Raw genomic sequence first — 15443 nt, forward strand, 5'->3', positions numbered from 1 at the left:
GGCAGTGCCAGGAGGGAAACCTGAAGAGCAAGCCTCCAGCCCTGGGCAGACACAGGTTTTTCTTGCTCCGGCTCGTGCGAGTAGGAGTTTCATTTTCACTCACCTTGTACTTCACTTTGTTCTTGAGTGTCGCCCTCTTCCTTGCTACAGGATGTACCTCCTAAGAAGCCGGGTCACCTGCACCTTCGTGACTGATTCTTCTAGGGCAAATCACTTAATCTCTCTGGTCTCGGCTTCTTCCTCTGTACAATGAGAGAGGTCGGATACGTGGTTTCTAGTGGGTGGCGTAGTGAATTGCGAGCAGCCCACTGAGGTGTTTCATCTCTCACTGACGTTTCTGGTGGCAGGTTGATGAGGTGGCAGGTGCTCGGGCTGCTGGCCACGTTTTCTGCTTTAAGTACAATTTTGTTTTGTCCTCAAAAGCTAGAGCAGGGTCTGCACTGATGTTCACGAATGCCATAAGAGTAAGGCTGTACTTATTACTACATCCGGGGTTTTCTTGCATTGCCAAGGTGACAGAGGCCAAAATGGTTTCAGGGTACACCACTTCCCCCAAAAATGCAGTCTGAGGTTGTTGGTTTCATAACTGTCAGAACGTTGACAAAGAGATTGGTACATTTGAGGTGAGTGCTTTGAATTGTTTAGGCAGTTGTATTTTTAAGTTTTTTTTAGCTTTCACTAATTTTAAATAGTTCATTATTTTTATTTTTAATAATAGCTTTATTGAGATTTAGTTAACATTCCATAAAGTTCATACTTAAAAAAAAATTTTTTTTTAATGTTTGAGAGACAGAGCACGAGCAAGGAAGGGGCAGAGAGAGAGAGAGACAGAGAGACAGAGGGAGACACAGAATCCAAAGCAGGCTCCAGGCTCTGAGCTGTCAGCACAGAGCCCGACGTGGGGCTTGAACTCACGAACCATGAGATCATGACCTGAGCTGGAGTTGGACTCTTAACTGACTGAGCCACCTAGGCGCCCCATAAAGTTCACAGACTTTTAACATGTACACTCTAGTGTTTTTTAGTGTATTTACAGAGTGCCTAGATTACCACTCTCTAATTCCAAAACACCTTCATTACCCCAAAAAGAAACTTCATGCCCACTTAGTAGCTACTCCCATTTCTCCTCTCCCTCTAGCCCCCCTCTAATCTATCTTCTTTATGGAAATTGCCTGGTTTGGACATCTCATATCCGTGTGATCGTTCATCACGTGGCCTTTTGCGTCTGGCTTCTTGCACTTGGCATAATACTTTCAAGGTTCATCCGTGTTGTGGCATGTACCAGCACTTTATTCCTTTTTAAGGCTGAATAAAGTGTTCCTGTGTATGGATTGTCAAAGATAAACAAAGCTGGATGTTAGTTGAAGCAGTGAAAACAGATTTTATTCAGTAACTACTGACAGAAGTGGCAGGAGCAGAGCTCTGTTCCAGTTTGCACAGAGGTGACTAGGCCTTTTAAAGGGAGAGTGAGGTGGGATCGGTGTCGGGGAGGGCTCAGGTGAAGAATTCTAAAAGGTCAGTGTCAATGTGATAAGGCCAGCTGTATCTGCTGGCTGGGCTTCTGTGCTCCCACAGAGATTGGGAGACAGGGCCTCTCCTTCCTGATGATTACATTTCAGAGGAACGGCTTTCATGTCCTTGATTGTAGGAGATACACACACATCTCATAGGGACAGAGAAAGGATTCACAATTGTCAGCCCTTCTGGGTCAATGCTTTTAAGAAAGGGAGGTCAGGGACCTATTGTCAGGCGTTGGCTGGAACAAACAGCCCTGAGCTTTTCCAGACAGGAACTCAGGAGGAGGCCCGGCATGTCCCAGGCATGCAGCTTTAGGCTGCTAGAAACCTCCTCAAAGTGCAGGAGTTTGAATGGAGTATTCATACTGAGGGTTTTTGCGGTTTTCAGGCTATACTACATTGTGTTTATCTGCTTATCAGTTGATGGACATTTGGGTTGTTTCCACTTTTTAGCTATTATAAATAATGCTGGTATAAACATTCGTGTATGTGGTTTTGTGTGCATATATGTTTTCAGTTTTTTTAAGTACATACCTAGGAGTAGAATTGTGGAGTCATACGGTAACTCTGTGTTTAATTTCATGAGGAACTGACAGACTGTTTTCCAAAGGGGCTGTGCTGTTTTACAATTTCACCATACAACGTATGAACTTTTTAATTTCTCCACATCCTCCTCAACACTTGTTACTGTCTATCTTTTGATAATAACCAGACTAGTGGGTATGAGGTGGTACCTCACTGTGGTTTTGACTTGCCTTTCCTTAACGGCTAATGTTGAACATCTTTCCATGTGCTTATGGCCGCTTGTGTATCTTTTTTTGAGAAATGTCTATCCAGATCCCATTTCCATTGAAAACATTGGTTTATTTTATTTTTTTAATTATTAAAAAGTTTTTAAATTTTCTTTTCTTGAAGAAGTGTGAGCCGGGGAGAGGGGCAGAGGGGGAGAGAGACAGAATCCTAAGCAGGCTCCACATTCAGTGGAGAGCTGGACGTGGGGCTTGATCCCATGACCGTGGGATCGTGGCCTGAGCCCAAATTGAACGCTCAGTTGACTGAGCCATCCAGGTGCCCTGGTTTACTTGTTTACTGTTGGGTGGCAAGTGTTCCTTGTGTATTTTAGTCCCTTATTAGATGTATGATTTGCAGATATTTTCTCTCATCCTATGGGTTGTCTTTTCGCTTTCTGTTAACGATTTTTAATTCACTGAAGCAGAGTGCCTTTTCTGTAGCCCACCCACAGGGGCAAGGGGAAGTAAACAGGTACAAAGTGTATGTGCCCTCCTGGTGTACCTGAGTCTAGGTGCCGGGACACTGGGGCAAGATTAAGGTATCGTAAGAGAGGGCAGGCCAGTTCTCTAGATCCAGTGGTATTTCTTTGAATGTTTCTTTAAGGGGTCTTCTGGAATGGTGTGTGTGCGCCCTAAGCATTTGTGTAAACTACCTGCTGTAGTTTACTTAAATGCTAAGGGCAGTTTGACGTCTCCCTGTGGTATTCTGCCTGCAGCACATGTCAAAGTGCATTTTCCTTTTTTCTCCCCCTTGCAGTTAAAAATTCAAGATGTCCATTTGCGCTTTGAAGATGGCGTTACCAATCCGTCCCATCCTTTTGCGTTTGGCATCTGTATTAAGAATGTGTCCATGCAGAATGCTGTGAATGAGCCTGTGAGTATGAACTGGCCCGCTAACCAGGAAGAAAGCACTGGTTTTAGGGAATTTGGGGTCCTGCCTTCGTCGTTTCGTGTTCCGTAAAGGAGGCTGCGTTCTTCCTCACCAAGTTCTTGGGCGGCTGTGCGCGCCGCTTGTCTGTGCCAACAGATTAATTTACCAAAATAGGAAAATGGCTCATTTTCTCTGACCTTTTGTTGCGTGGCTCATCCGTTCAACGTCGATGCGGCCCCATTTATCTTGTGCCTGAAGAAACTGAGTTCTCATCCTGTGTGCGCCTCTGGGGGTAAACTCTTTCTGTTTCACAGATTCAGCCATCCTCTGGGAATACTTGTCGATGCCTTCCACATCTTGAACTCCATTCTCCACCTCCTTTTGGCCTCCTGGTTCGTGGGCTTTACCTGCGGGACACCTCTGTGGTGTTTTGGTGTCACAACCAAAATTATCCCATTATGTTCCATTGGCCCATTTTGCGTCCCTGAAACCAGCTTTTTCCCTTTATTCTCTTAACATGTTATGGAGTCTTAAAACGCACGAAACTAACCTCTCTTGAGCCCTTTCCCATGCCAGGCGCTTTTCTTCGTGCTTCACGTGATTGACCTCGTTGAATATGCAGCGCTCTTTACCGCACCTCTGTCAGCCTCCTCCTACACACGGCCGAAGATGCTAAGGTGCACGGCGATGGAGTGGAAGGGCCAGGTCCCGAAGCTGCGTGGCCCGGCTGCCAAGCGGGGGTTTGCAAACTGTGGACTGGAGAGCAAAGCCCCCCCACTTCCCCTTCTTGTCTGTAAAGAATTACCGGATCCCTGCCACACCCGTCATTTACATATTGTGCAGGGCTGCCTTTGTGCTCTGGTGGGCAGCGTTGAGTAGTTACAAGCGCAACCCCACGGTCCGTGAAGGCTTCTTCACATTTGCTCTCTGGCCCTTTGTGGAAGTTTGCCGTCCCTGCTCCGGAGCGTGTGTTCTGAGCCACTGCACTGACCTCCAGAAACCCGGGCTCCCCCTTTTGCTTCTTGTTCCTCAACTTCCATATCCGTCTGCTCACAGCACCCCGCCAGTTTTCCTTGCACAAGGTCTCAAGTGTGTCCCTTCCTCATATCCTCACGGCCACCGTCTCACTTTAGGATCCTGTAAACTTTGGCCCAGGCTGATAAAATATCCTGGTGCTTCCATCCCAGGGATAAAATATCCCCTTGCTTCCATCCCAGGCCCTTGGTTCTTTCTAAACCAGTGCTTCCCAGTCTCTTCCACATCACGGCCCACATGGAAATACAATATTATTTGTACAGGGTGCCGGGGCAAATGCATGTGGCTGCTTGAGGCTGGAGGTGGTCAGGCAGATGTTTCTAAAATGTAACTGGAGCCTGTAAACTTGCTCATTTCTCGATCCACTCATGATTCGTTTTCTCTAGCACACCGAAGGGGAAGGCTCTACTTTGCAGTGTTGCCAGAGTTCTGTTTCTGAACAGAACAGATACCTAAACCTGGTGCATGCCTACCTCAAAACCCTCCATGGCTCCATGGCTCCTCGAGTGTGAAGTCCAGACTCCTTAGTATGGCATCCACTTCCTTCCCTTGTGTATTCGTTTCCTAGGGCTGCCTTCACAAATTACCATGAGCAAAATGGCTTATAACGACAGAAATTTATTCTCTTTAATCCTGGAGGCCTGAAGTCCGGAATCAAGGTGTTTGCCGGGTCGGTTCCATCTGGAGGCTCTGTGGGAGAAACTGCCCCTCCTTGCTTCTGATGGTTAACCTCGGCGTTCCGTGGCTCGTGGATGCGTCACTCCATCCCTGCCTCTGTCGTGTGGTCTTCCTCCCCCATGTGTCTGCCTTCTCTTCTCAGAAGGGCATCGGTCATTAGATGAGGGCCCACCCTCGTCTGGTATGACCTCGTTTTAATTTGATTACATCAGTAAAGACCCTATTTCCAAATAATGTCCCATTCACAGGTTCCAGGAGGACATGAAGTTTTGGGGGGAGGGAAACCACTTAACCCAGCACACCTGGGTATCGTCAGCACTTAGCACCCCGCTCCACATGTGTGTTCGTGCCTGTGTACCAGTGCTGCCCCCTCATCGAGAGGACAGCGCTCCCATCACACATGTAGTCCCCATCCTCTGAAGATATCACGCCTTTCGTACGGTGGACCTTGCACTCTGACACGTGTCCCCGTCCTTCCCCCCTGCCCTGTGCTAGAAACATACCCGTCTTTTGATGCTTATTCACCCGGTGACATTTTCGCTTTTGTTTGCTTATAGCATCTTCTCTGTTCTTCTGCTTTCCCTCTGCTTGATTAAAATTGTGGCATGCCTGTCTCCCTAGTTAGCTAGATTTGGAAAACTGTAAGAGCAAAACCCATGTTTTAATTCAGTTTTGTATCCCCAGCACCTTGCCAAGTGCCTGACACATGCTTCCTCAGAAGTGGTTTGTTGAATGAGTGAATGGAGTTTGTGAATGAAGAGAGTCCTCTTATTTTCTTCCCTGTTTTACCCCAGGTACAGAAGTTAATGCGGAAAAAACAACTAGATGTGGCAGAGTTTAGCATCTATTGGGATGTCGATTGCACTTTATTGGGGGATTTGCCTCAGGTGGAGTTACAGGTATGACTCTGGCAGAAGGCTTTATTGGAACACAGCACTGGAGTGTGGGGTCCCTGCCACGCCGGTGTTTGTTCTCTGTGGCTGTGGTCCTCATCCCATCCCACTCTTCGTCCGTCGGCATCCATGCTCAAGTGGTTTTGCTTGAGGAGCTTGGTATGCGTGTAATTCTGAACAATATGTAGTGTTTGGGGTATGTTTCACATTTATATTGCATTGTAGATTTCTTTTTTTCCACTTAAAGCTGTGTTTTTAAGATCGATCAAGGTTGCTGTTTGTATTTCTAGTTCATTGCCTCTGACCACTGCACAGTATTCCACGGTAGGCATCTAACATGTTATAGTTATCTAGTCTTTAAGCCATCACAAACTTGACCTCCAGATTTTCATTTTATTTTTTATTTATTTGTGGTTTTTTTTGACATCCAGATTTTTATTTTAATTTTTTCAGTTTATTTTGAGAGAGAGTAAGAGACAGTGAGTGAGCTGGGGAAGGACAGAGAGAGAACCCCAAGCAGGCTATGCACTGCCGGCACAGAGCCTGATGTGGGGCTTCACCCCATGAACCTTGACATTATGACCTGAGCTGAGATCAAGAGTCGGACGTTCAACAACCGTCTGGGTTGCCCAGGCAGGCGCCCCTTGACATCCAGATTTTAAGTGAACGAAGCACCAGATGTGATTCTCAAAGAAGAGCTTTCTTATATAAATGTTGAAACTTGCCCTTTGGTGGTATTCTTTTAAGAAATACTTAGAAAGTCATTAAAAACATGGGACATAAAGTATTACTGTTTGTGAAGGATAGAAAAAATTCCGAGTTTAATCTTCAGTAAAGAAATCGTAGGTGGTTTAAGTGGAATGGAGAAAAAGGACTCGTGTTTCCCCTCACCCAAGGTTTTCTTTGGCTTGCATGCTGTTGCACAGAATGGCTTTGTTTTGCTAATTCAATTAAATAAGTACTGTGCATCCATACAGTAGAGCCATTTACAGCTATAAAAAATAAGAACAAAGATCTTTATGATGAATATAGAAATGTCTCTAAGAGTTAGTGTTACGTTTACAAAATTGAGGTAAAACAGCATATGTACCATTTGTATGAGAATAGTTAAAAAGCCAGAAAATCATTGAGTTCTCTGAACATACACAGAATGCCTCTGGTGGGATACATAAGAAACTGGTGTTATTGGTTGCTTCTGGGGAGAATAATTGGGTGGCTAGTGGATGGAGTCGGAAGGAGAGATTTCACCTTTTATTTGCCTTTCAGTTTTGAACCTTGTGAACATTTTACCTAATCAGAAATAACAGATACATTTTTAAAGAAATGCTGGAGAACTTTATGGGGTGCCTGGGTGGCTCAGTTGGTTAAGTGTCTGACTCTTGATTTCGGCCCAGGTCATGATCTCAAGGTTTGTGAGTTTGAGACTTGCGTGAAGTGAGCGAGGAGCCTGCTCGGGATTCTCTGTCTTCCTCTCTCTCTGCCCCTCCCCTGCTCTCTCTTTTTCTCTCTCTCTCAAAATAAATAAACTTTAAGAGAAATGCTAGAGAGCTTTAGGCTCCCTGTTTTATCTTGATTTTGGATTCTGAGGTAATATCCCCTAGATTAGATAACTACCAGCATGTAACTTGATCCTGAAAACATTTGCTGTAATGACAGACGTTCTTGTCACACCCAGGAGGCCATGGACAAGAGCATGGAGAGTCGCGATCATCACTACATCCTGGAACCTGTGTGTGCATCTGCTCTTTTGAAGAGAAATTGCGCCAAAGAACCTCTGAGGTCGCGACACACCCCCCGTATTGAATGTGATATTCATCTGGAGACCATCCCCTTGAAACTGTCTCAGGTACTCTTTCTTCCCAGTGGTTTATATTCTCCCTGTTGGACTGGTAACTGGGGCAAAAGAAGCACTTTGATAGAAGGGTCTCGCTACTTCACAGCCCGTAGTGGGAAAGGAAGTGCACATGAGCCCATAGCTGTCTCCTGGGGTGCAAGATCCCGCCGTGTGTTACACAGTTGGATGGGGTTGCCCTCAGGTTAGTTTTGATTTGGCGTTGAAGTGCTGAACTAAGAGTCTGGGTGGCGGAGTACATCTGAATACCTCACTGTTCGCGGTCAGAGACCATTGCCACCTGATGCGGATATGTGGTCTCCAGTTTGCACTGGATTTCAGTTCAGCGGCTTGACCAATACGAATTGTTCTTGGTAGAGAGATGTCTTAACTGAGTAAACGAAACACGTCGGTTCTAACCTACTGATCTCTTAACCTCTGACGAAAAGCTGCAACACCGGCAAATCATGGAATTCCTCAAGGAGCTGGAACGGAAGGAGAGGCAGGTGAAGTTCCGAAAGTGGAAACCCAGAGTGGCTGTATCGGAGAAGTAAGGACCTATCAATTACATGTTGTATGTGACATGCGTGTTACAGAATGCTTTTTTGTTTGAGGAGATGAGGAGCTAAAAACGCGGTCGATTTTTCTGGCTGTTCCCATGCCATTTCTGTTGTTGATCTATGCTGGTGTTGTTGTCATACATGTAGTTGGTGTCGTGGGTTTACTGTCAGATGGAGTGCGGTGGAGTTAAGATCCTCTGCGCCTCGCTGAGCAAGTAGGCTGGTGTTGCTCGGGTGGGGTCTGACTGTGTAGGAAACACTTTGTAGTGGTCTTTCCTGCCTCTGTCTGTTCTCTCGTGTTGTTAGGGCAGCATTTATGTAGTGCACTTTCTAACTTCTGTGGCAAAAAGGAGTCTTTTCCTGTTGTAGTGATAAACGTGACCAGTCCAATATATTAAAATTAAAAAAAAAATTTTTTTTTAACTTTGTTCATTTTTGAGAGACAGAGCATGAGTGGGGAAGGGGCAGAGAGAGAGGGAGACACAGAATCCGAAGCAGGCTCCAGGCTCTGAGCTGTCAGCACAGAGCCCCAGCGGGGCTTGAACTCACGAACTGCGAGATCATGACCTGAGCCTAAGTCGGACGCTCAACCGACTGCGCCACCCAGACGCCCCTAAAACTTTTAAAAGATCCCGTGTATTTCCATGTCTTTCCTGAAGTGTGCCATATAAACTCTTTAGTATCCAAATCCTTGCTGATCATCTCAAGATGGTCACCAGTTGATTATCTGTCAGTGGATGGGACTTACGTTATGAGTAATTGAGACCAATCGAGTATTATATTACAATTGATGTGTGGGTTGAGAATCTATTCTTTGATGTTCTTTGTCAGCAGATGGACTTTCGCCACATGTTGGGTTTAGCCTAATGTTAAAATGAGCTGCAGGCATAAAGTGCTGGCTGAGGAGAGAACAGAGATTTCAGAAGAGGAAGGAATAGGATTATGTGGATTATCCTGGGTTGATGGCATTTTAGTTGCTTTTGTAAGAAGTAATTAACATTGTTATGCCACACCTCAGCTGCCGAGAATGGTGGTATTTCGCTTTGAACGCTAACCTGAATGAGATCAGAGAGGAGAGGAAGCGCTGTACCTGGGACTTCTTGTTACACCGCGCCCGCGACGCTGTGTCTTACACCGACAAATACTTCAGCAAGCTGAAAGGAGGCTTGCTGCCTGCGGACGACAAGGTGAGGGGGCTGTTGTCCTGCATGTCATGTCTTCATTCAGAGGATAAAAACATCTCTCAAAAGCTGAAGAGAATGGAATCTTTGAGGAAATAGAGTCCCTGGCAAACGACTGTAATTTTAGAGGGTAGAGTTGGTTTTACTAGGTGAAAACTTCTTGGCAGGCCATGGCCCTGCCTTGGCCAGAAACATCCTCCACCTTCTGTTGCTGGAGGAGAGCCAGACCACGGTGGGGGAGGAATAAAGGTGGCCATGGTCCTGCCACGCCTTTGTGTCACTCCCCTCCTCCCCTGGCTGCCTGTGTAGGACCCATCTCATCTCCTGTGTCTCTTCAAAGCCTGGTCCTCATCAGTATTCTTTTCCTCCAGAGTCTCTGACTAATCCCTGTAGACTTTGGCCTCTATTTTCCCCAATCCCAGTTGACTTCATTGACCTTAGGTTTTTTGAGGTAGAGGCTAGGTGGAGGGGGTGAAGCAGGAGGTGAAGGCAAGGTCACCGTAGGGCTGGACGCCCTTAGAACCACTGTCCCTGGAGTCCTGGCGTGGGACTCCACTCCACTGCTTTAGTCTGTCTGCCTCTGTCTCCTTGGGGAAGGGAGTGGGGATTGTTCTGTTCCTCGATTTGTCTTGGGTTTATGAGCAGCAGTTTTTGCGATAGCAATTTAGACCGTGTCCAGTATTTTGGCACAGGTACCGTGTCTTAATGAACTGTTCTTTAGTAAACACTTCCAAGTTTCCCTTCAGCACCCGTCTCAGTCAGCTCGGACTGCTGTCACTAAATGCCACAGACCGAGGGCCTTGAACAGCAGCTGGGTATCTCACAGTTCTGGAGGCTGCGAAGTCCAAGATCAAGGTGCCAGTAGGGCTGGGTTCTGGCAAGAGTCTCCTTGGGACTTGTAGACAGTTGCCTTCTCACTGTGTGCTCACGTGGCCTTTCTTGGGTGGAGAGAGATCTGTCTTCCTTTTCCTATAAGGGCACTAAACCGAATTATCTTCCAAAGGCCCCACCTTCAAATCCCATCACACTGGGGGTTATGTCTCCAACATTTGAATTTTGGGGGTTGCAAACATTCAGCCCGTAACAGCAACCCAGTGTGTGGTCGCCAGTGGCAGTGCTGAGCCACTCGGTGCTCTGTGTCTCCTGCCTGCTCCCTGAGGCGTGACCCACTCACTTGGTTAATGCCTTTTCCACCAGAGTCAGGCATGGTTACTGACATAGGAACCTTATGAGAAGGTTGGAATAAACCAGACATTTCATTTTGGATGGTTTTCTTAAAGGCACAGGCAAAAACATGGAGGGAGAGAGAAGTATAAACTCACAGTGAGGTGAGAAAGTAAACATAATGTCCTTTTTCTTTAAAAATTTTTTTTTTAAATGTTTATTTATTTATTTATTTATTTATTAAAAAAAATTTTTTTTTCAACGTTTATTTTTAATTTATTTTTGGGACAGAGAGAGACAGAGCATGAATGGGGGAGGGGCAGAGAGAGAGGGAGACACAGAATCGGAAACAGGCTCCAGGCTCTGAGCCATCAGCCCAGAGCCCGACGCGGGACTCGAACTCACGGACTGCGAGATCGTGACCTGGCTGAAGTCAGACGCTTAACCGACTGCGCCACCCAGGTGCCCCTGTTTATTTTTGAGAGAGAGAGAGAGAGAGAGACAGAGCATGAGTGGGGAAGGGGCAGAGAGAGAGGGAGACACAGACCCCAAAGCAGGCTCCAGGCTCTAGGCTCTGAGCTGTCAATACAGAGACCGATGCAGGGCTCGAACTCATGAGCTGCAAGATCATGCCCCGAGCCGAAGTTGGACTCCATCCAGGCGCCCCTTAATCTTCTTTTTCTTGATGTTAGGGTGTAAGAAACAGTTTAGGACAGTTAATTCTACTTTCTTTTTTATCTTTGTACGTAGCAGGCCACCACTGTTCTTTCCTAACTGGCAGGAAGCACGTTAAGATGAGCATGTCCTTGCTGATGTCCCACATGACACGTACAGGAACTGTTTACACCGCACACTTACGGTGTAAACGTGGTCCTCAGTTTCCTCATCTGAAGTGGGAGGGATACCAGATAGCCCCCTACTTTGAGTAACGGAGGTCACGCGCATGAAAACACTTTGGCGCCTCTGTCGGGACCGTGCACGCGGTAGTGTAGCAGCACCTACACTTCAGTTACTCCTTTTCTTTCTTTTCTTTTTTTAATTTTTTTTAATGTTTATTTATTTATATTTGAGAGAGAAAGAGACAGAGCACAGCTGGAGAGGGGCAGAGAGATGGAGACAGAATCTGAAGCAGGCTGCAGGCTCTGAGCTGTCAGCATAGAGCCTGATGCGGGGCTCGAACTCACAAGCAGTGAGATCATGACCTGAGCCGAAGTCAGACGCCCAATTGACTGAGCCACCCAGGCGCCCCTCCTTTTTTTTTTTTTTTTTTTTTTAAGTTTATTTATTTATTTTGAGAGAGAGAGGAGGGGAGGGGCAGAGAGAGAGAGAGAGAGAGAGAGAGAGAGAGACGATCCCAAACAGGCTCAGCACGGTCAGCACTGGTGTAGGGCTTGAACTCACTAATCCTGAGATCATGACCTGAGCCAGAATCAAGAGTTGGACACTCAACTGACTGAACCACCCAGGCGCCCCCAGTTACTAATTTTCAACCAAGCACTGTTCTCTGCTCCTTCTGTAGTTGCTGTTAGTCCCCGGAGACCAAATAAAATCAATTGCATTGTGTGTGGAAAAGCTGAAACTATTCATCTTCATTGTTCCTTGCCTTTAAGTGGGAATGTTGGGCCCAGATAGATTCCCTCACAGTACTTGTGGTCAGTGAAGGTGTCCAGTTTCTCTGGAGCTTTAAGACCCATTTTGTTTGTTTTGTTTTAACCCAAAACAGGAGGAAATGTGTCGGATTGAAGAGGAACAGAGCTTTGAGGAGTTGAAGATTTTGCGTGAACTGGTTCATGAACGATTTCACAAACAAGAAGAATTGGCAGAGGTAAGAAATCCTCTGTGAGAAGATGTGTTCAGAGCCAACGTGCTCAGAATGCTTCAGTTTTGATGTGCTTCTCTGGGGGCAAAGAATAGTCAGTGGCACATGACCTCTTGTTTCTGTCTTGGGGACTCATGTTTGCTCATTTCTGGTTGACACAGAGCCTACGAGAGCCTCAATTTGATTCTCCAGGCGACTCTCCTGGGGACCCAGAGCCCAGCGGAGGCAGCTGGATGCTGCAGTACCTTCAGTCCTGGTTTCCTGGCTGGGGAGGCTGGTACGGGCAGCAGAGCCCTGAGGGGAGAGTGGTCGAGGGTCTTTCAGCAGAACAGCATGAACAGTGGAACCCCGAGGAGATCCTAGGTAAGGGGGAGCTGGCCCTCACTTCCCTGCCCTGGCTCAGTTGCTAAGGGAGACACTTGGTTCATCAGAATTCGTCTGTTATTTGTGCAATGGCCCATGGTATTTTTCAAATGAAAAAAGTAGACATTTGGGGCCCCTGGGTGGCTGAGTTGGTTAAGCGTCTGACTTCGAGGTCATGATCTTGCAGTCCGTGAGTTTGAGCCCCGCGTCAGGCTCTGTGCTGACAGCTCAGAGCCTGGAACCTGCTTTGGATTCTATGTCTCCCTCTCTCCCTGCCCTCTCTCCCTCCCTCTGTCTCTCTCTCTCTCGAAAATAAACATTAAAAAAAATAGACATTTGTAAAATGGTTTGTGTCATGTTCACAGATTCAGATGGAGGAAATTTTGAGAGATACTTCATCTGCAACTTTGTTACTAAATTTGAATAATTAGCACAGTTTCAGGTAGATCTGAGGGGTCATGATCATAGGAGAACTGAGCAAGTTCAAAAGGTTTAAGCTCTGAAGCTTGAATATCGGTCCAGGGCTGCTCTTCAGACCCACGCTGTCCGTTTTGGTAGCCGTAGTCACAGATGGCTATTTAGGTTTAAATTAATTAAAATTAAGAAGAATTCTGTTTCAAGCCACGTTAGCCGCAGTGCTCGAAGGCACTTGCGGTTGGCGGCTCCTGTGCTGGACGGCGCGGACGTGGAACATGTCACTGTGTCGGGCGTGCTGTGTTGCTGATGTCGTACTTTGTCATGAATCTTAATATCCTTCCTTGTTTGAGAATAAGTTGATAAGATCTCTTATAAGATAGTTAGGATCGTTTTACATCAGGAATGAAACAGTCACCCATGACTTTGGGGTTCTTCCTGAAAAAAGGGGGAGATAGTTCAATAATGTCATCATAACTTTGGTAGCGTGCCTGGTGGTGCCATTTTAATTGTCCTGTTTTCCCCTAAAGTCTTTTCTTCCTCATGCTCAGGCACTGAGGAGTTTTTTGACCCCACTGCCGACGCCTCCTGTGTGAACACGTATACGAAGCGGGACCACATCTTTGCCAGACTGAACTTGCAGCTACAGCGGGGCACTGTGACCTTGCTGCACCAGGAGCCGGGCGCCCTGCAGACGCAGGAGAGCGCGTTTATGCAGCTCGAGTTTTCAGGTGCTGCCCCCAGGGAACCGCCTGATGCTGTTTCTCTCCCCTGGCACCAGGGTCCACTGGAGTCTCCTTATTCGTGGTAGTTATATGTTCTAGAAAGTTGCGGTGAGCACTGAATGATTGACTGCTGAGTCAGTGCCACTAGGGGGCGCACGAGGTTAGGTGCCTGCCAGCCTCTGGTCAGAACATCCACCAAGGGATCGGTACAGAACCTTGTTTCTTGTGTGTCTGTGTTTAAAGACACTTATTTAACATGTGTCGTTGAGACATTAATACCGAGCTCGTGGCCAGCGGCACCGTAACTCGTGCCTGAGTGAAGCTCGTCTACCGTAAGGCACAGCGCTTCACTATGCTTGGGGGCCATTTTAAATGGTGAAATCACCAACAGAAAGCACAAAGATGCAAAAAACTTGGCACTAAATAGACCACGAGAAGGGGCTCTTGTGTGTGGTGTGAACCAAGCCTAGCCAGGAAGGCAGAGCAGTGCTGCCTGCTTCGGCCTCGGCCGCGAGCAGGCACGTCAGCGGACTCAGGTTTCTTTCTGCTCTGCGCGTGTCCTGAGAAGCACAGTGAAGGTTGATCTCGGGTTATAAATAAATTTTAGTGAGTAGGTGAATTCACAAAACTGGAACCCATGAATAACGAGGATTGACCGTGTTTGACCTGCTGTTGTGACTTTGAATTAAAGGTGTATAAATGTGCAGGCATTGGTTTTTCACATCTCACCAATATTTTTATTTTGGTCCATAAGATAGGCACATATCTCAGTAATATAAAGGTGACTGATCAGCAGTTTGTTTGACTTTATAATCTTGAGAGCTGAGATTTCATAAACGTAGTGTGAACCAGCAGATTGCTTGCACTTCATTGTAATATGCTCTGTTTAGAATTCATGCTGTTAGGCAACTTCTCATATTCCTTATGTGTTCATGTGGAGAGATTTATATGCACCTATCGATATATAAATAGGATTTTTTGTTCTGTTTTCGAGGCAAAAGACTCCATGATACTTAATTGTCCTCTGCAAAATATTGTATCTCATACTTGTAAAGTGCTTTGGGGTGTCATGGCATAGTATTAGCTCTTACATTTATTTTTTTGTAGACGTGAAACTACTAGCAGAGTCTCTTCCTCGAAGAAATTCCTCCTTGCTCTCAGTCCGGTTGGGTGGACTGTTTCTTCGAGACCTGGCCACAGAAGGAACCGTGTTTCCCCTTCTGGTGTTCCCTAATTCAGTACGTACAGCGGTAGGACGGCTGCTTCGTGCAGGGGGTGGTGAACTGGGGTCTGTGTTAGGCCAGCCATTAGTAATATTAACTCGCTTCATTTGGTCGTCTTGAGAAGGGTGGGCTGATGAAAAACAACCTGGAATTCAGTAAGCTGTTTGAATTTGTCAGACAATGGATATTGGAGGGATTTACGGCAGCGCCTTTCTCCTCTTCTGTGCCGTAACTGCCGTGGAATAGTTTGCTCTGTTTTGGAAGAGATTGCCATAAGCACCATTATTTTCTGCATTACGAAGTCAATGGTTCCATCTCTGTCTGGGATTCATTTTCATGCCTTCTGATCATTGGTCACTGATGGGAAGTCTCTTCTGC

The 15443-nt window shown here is 46.4% G+C and overlaps 1 protein-coding gene across 4 annotated transcripts in view; it reads left to right on the forward strand.

Annotated features, from left to right (window-relative positions):
- Positions 1 to 15443, forward strand: part of VPS13D (vacuolar protein sorting 13 homolog D) — a 257070-nt gene that overhangs the window by 13211 nt on the left and 228416 nt on the right. For all 4 annotated transcript variants that reach the window (XM_043573784.1, XM_043573785.1, XM_043573786.1 and 1 more), the window contains exons 6-14: positions 3066 to 3182; positions 5687 to 5791; positions 7461 to 7631; positions 8066 to 8166; positions 9195 to 9363; positions 12245 to 12346; positions 12502 to 12703; positions 13669 to 13848; positions 14950 to 15080. In XM_043573784.1, coding sequence (XP_043429719.1) covers positions 3066 to 3182; positions 5687 to 5791; positions 7461 to 7631; positions 8066 to 8166; positions 9195 to 9363; positions 12245 to 12346; positions 12502 to 12703; positions 13669 to 13848; positions 14950 to 15080 — 1278 coding nt within the window. The remainder of the gene's footprint in view (positions 1 to 3065; positions 3183 to 5686; positions 5792 to 7460; positions 7632 to 8065; positions 8167 to 9194; positions 9364 to 12244; positions 12347 to 12501; positions 12704 to 13668; positions 13849 to 14949; positions 15081 to 15443) is intronic.

The sequence above is a fragment of the Prionailurus bengalensis genome, chromosome C1, assembly GCF_016509475.1.
Source record: "Prionailurus bengalensis isolate Pbe53 chromosome C1, Fcat_Pben_1.1_paternal_pri, whole genome shotgun sequence".
Classification (NCBI taxonomy): Eukaryota; Metazoa; Chordata; class Mammalia; order Carnivora; family Felidae; genus Prionailurus; species Prionailurus bengalensis.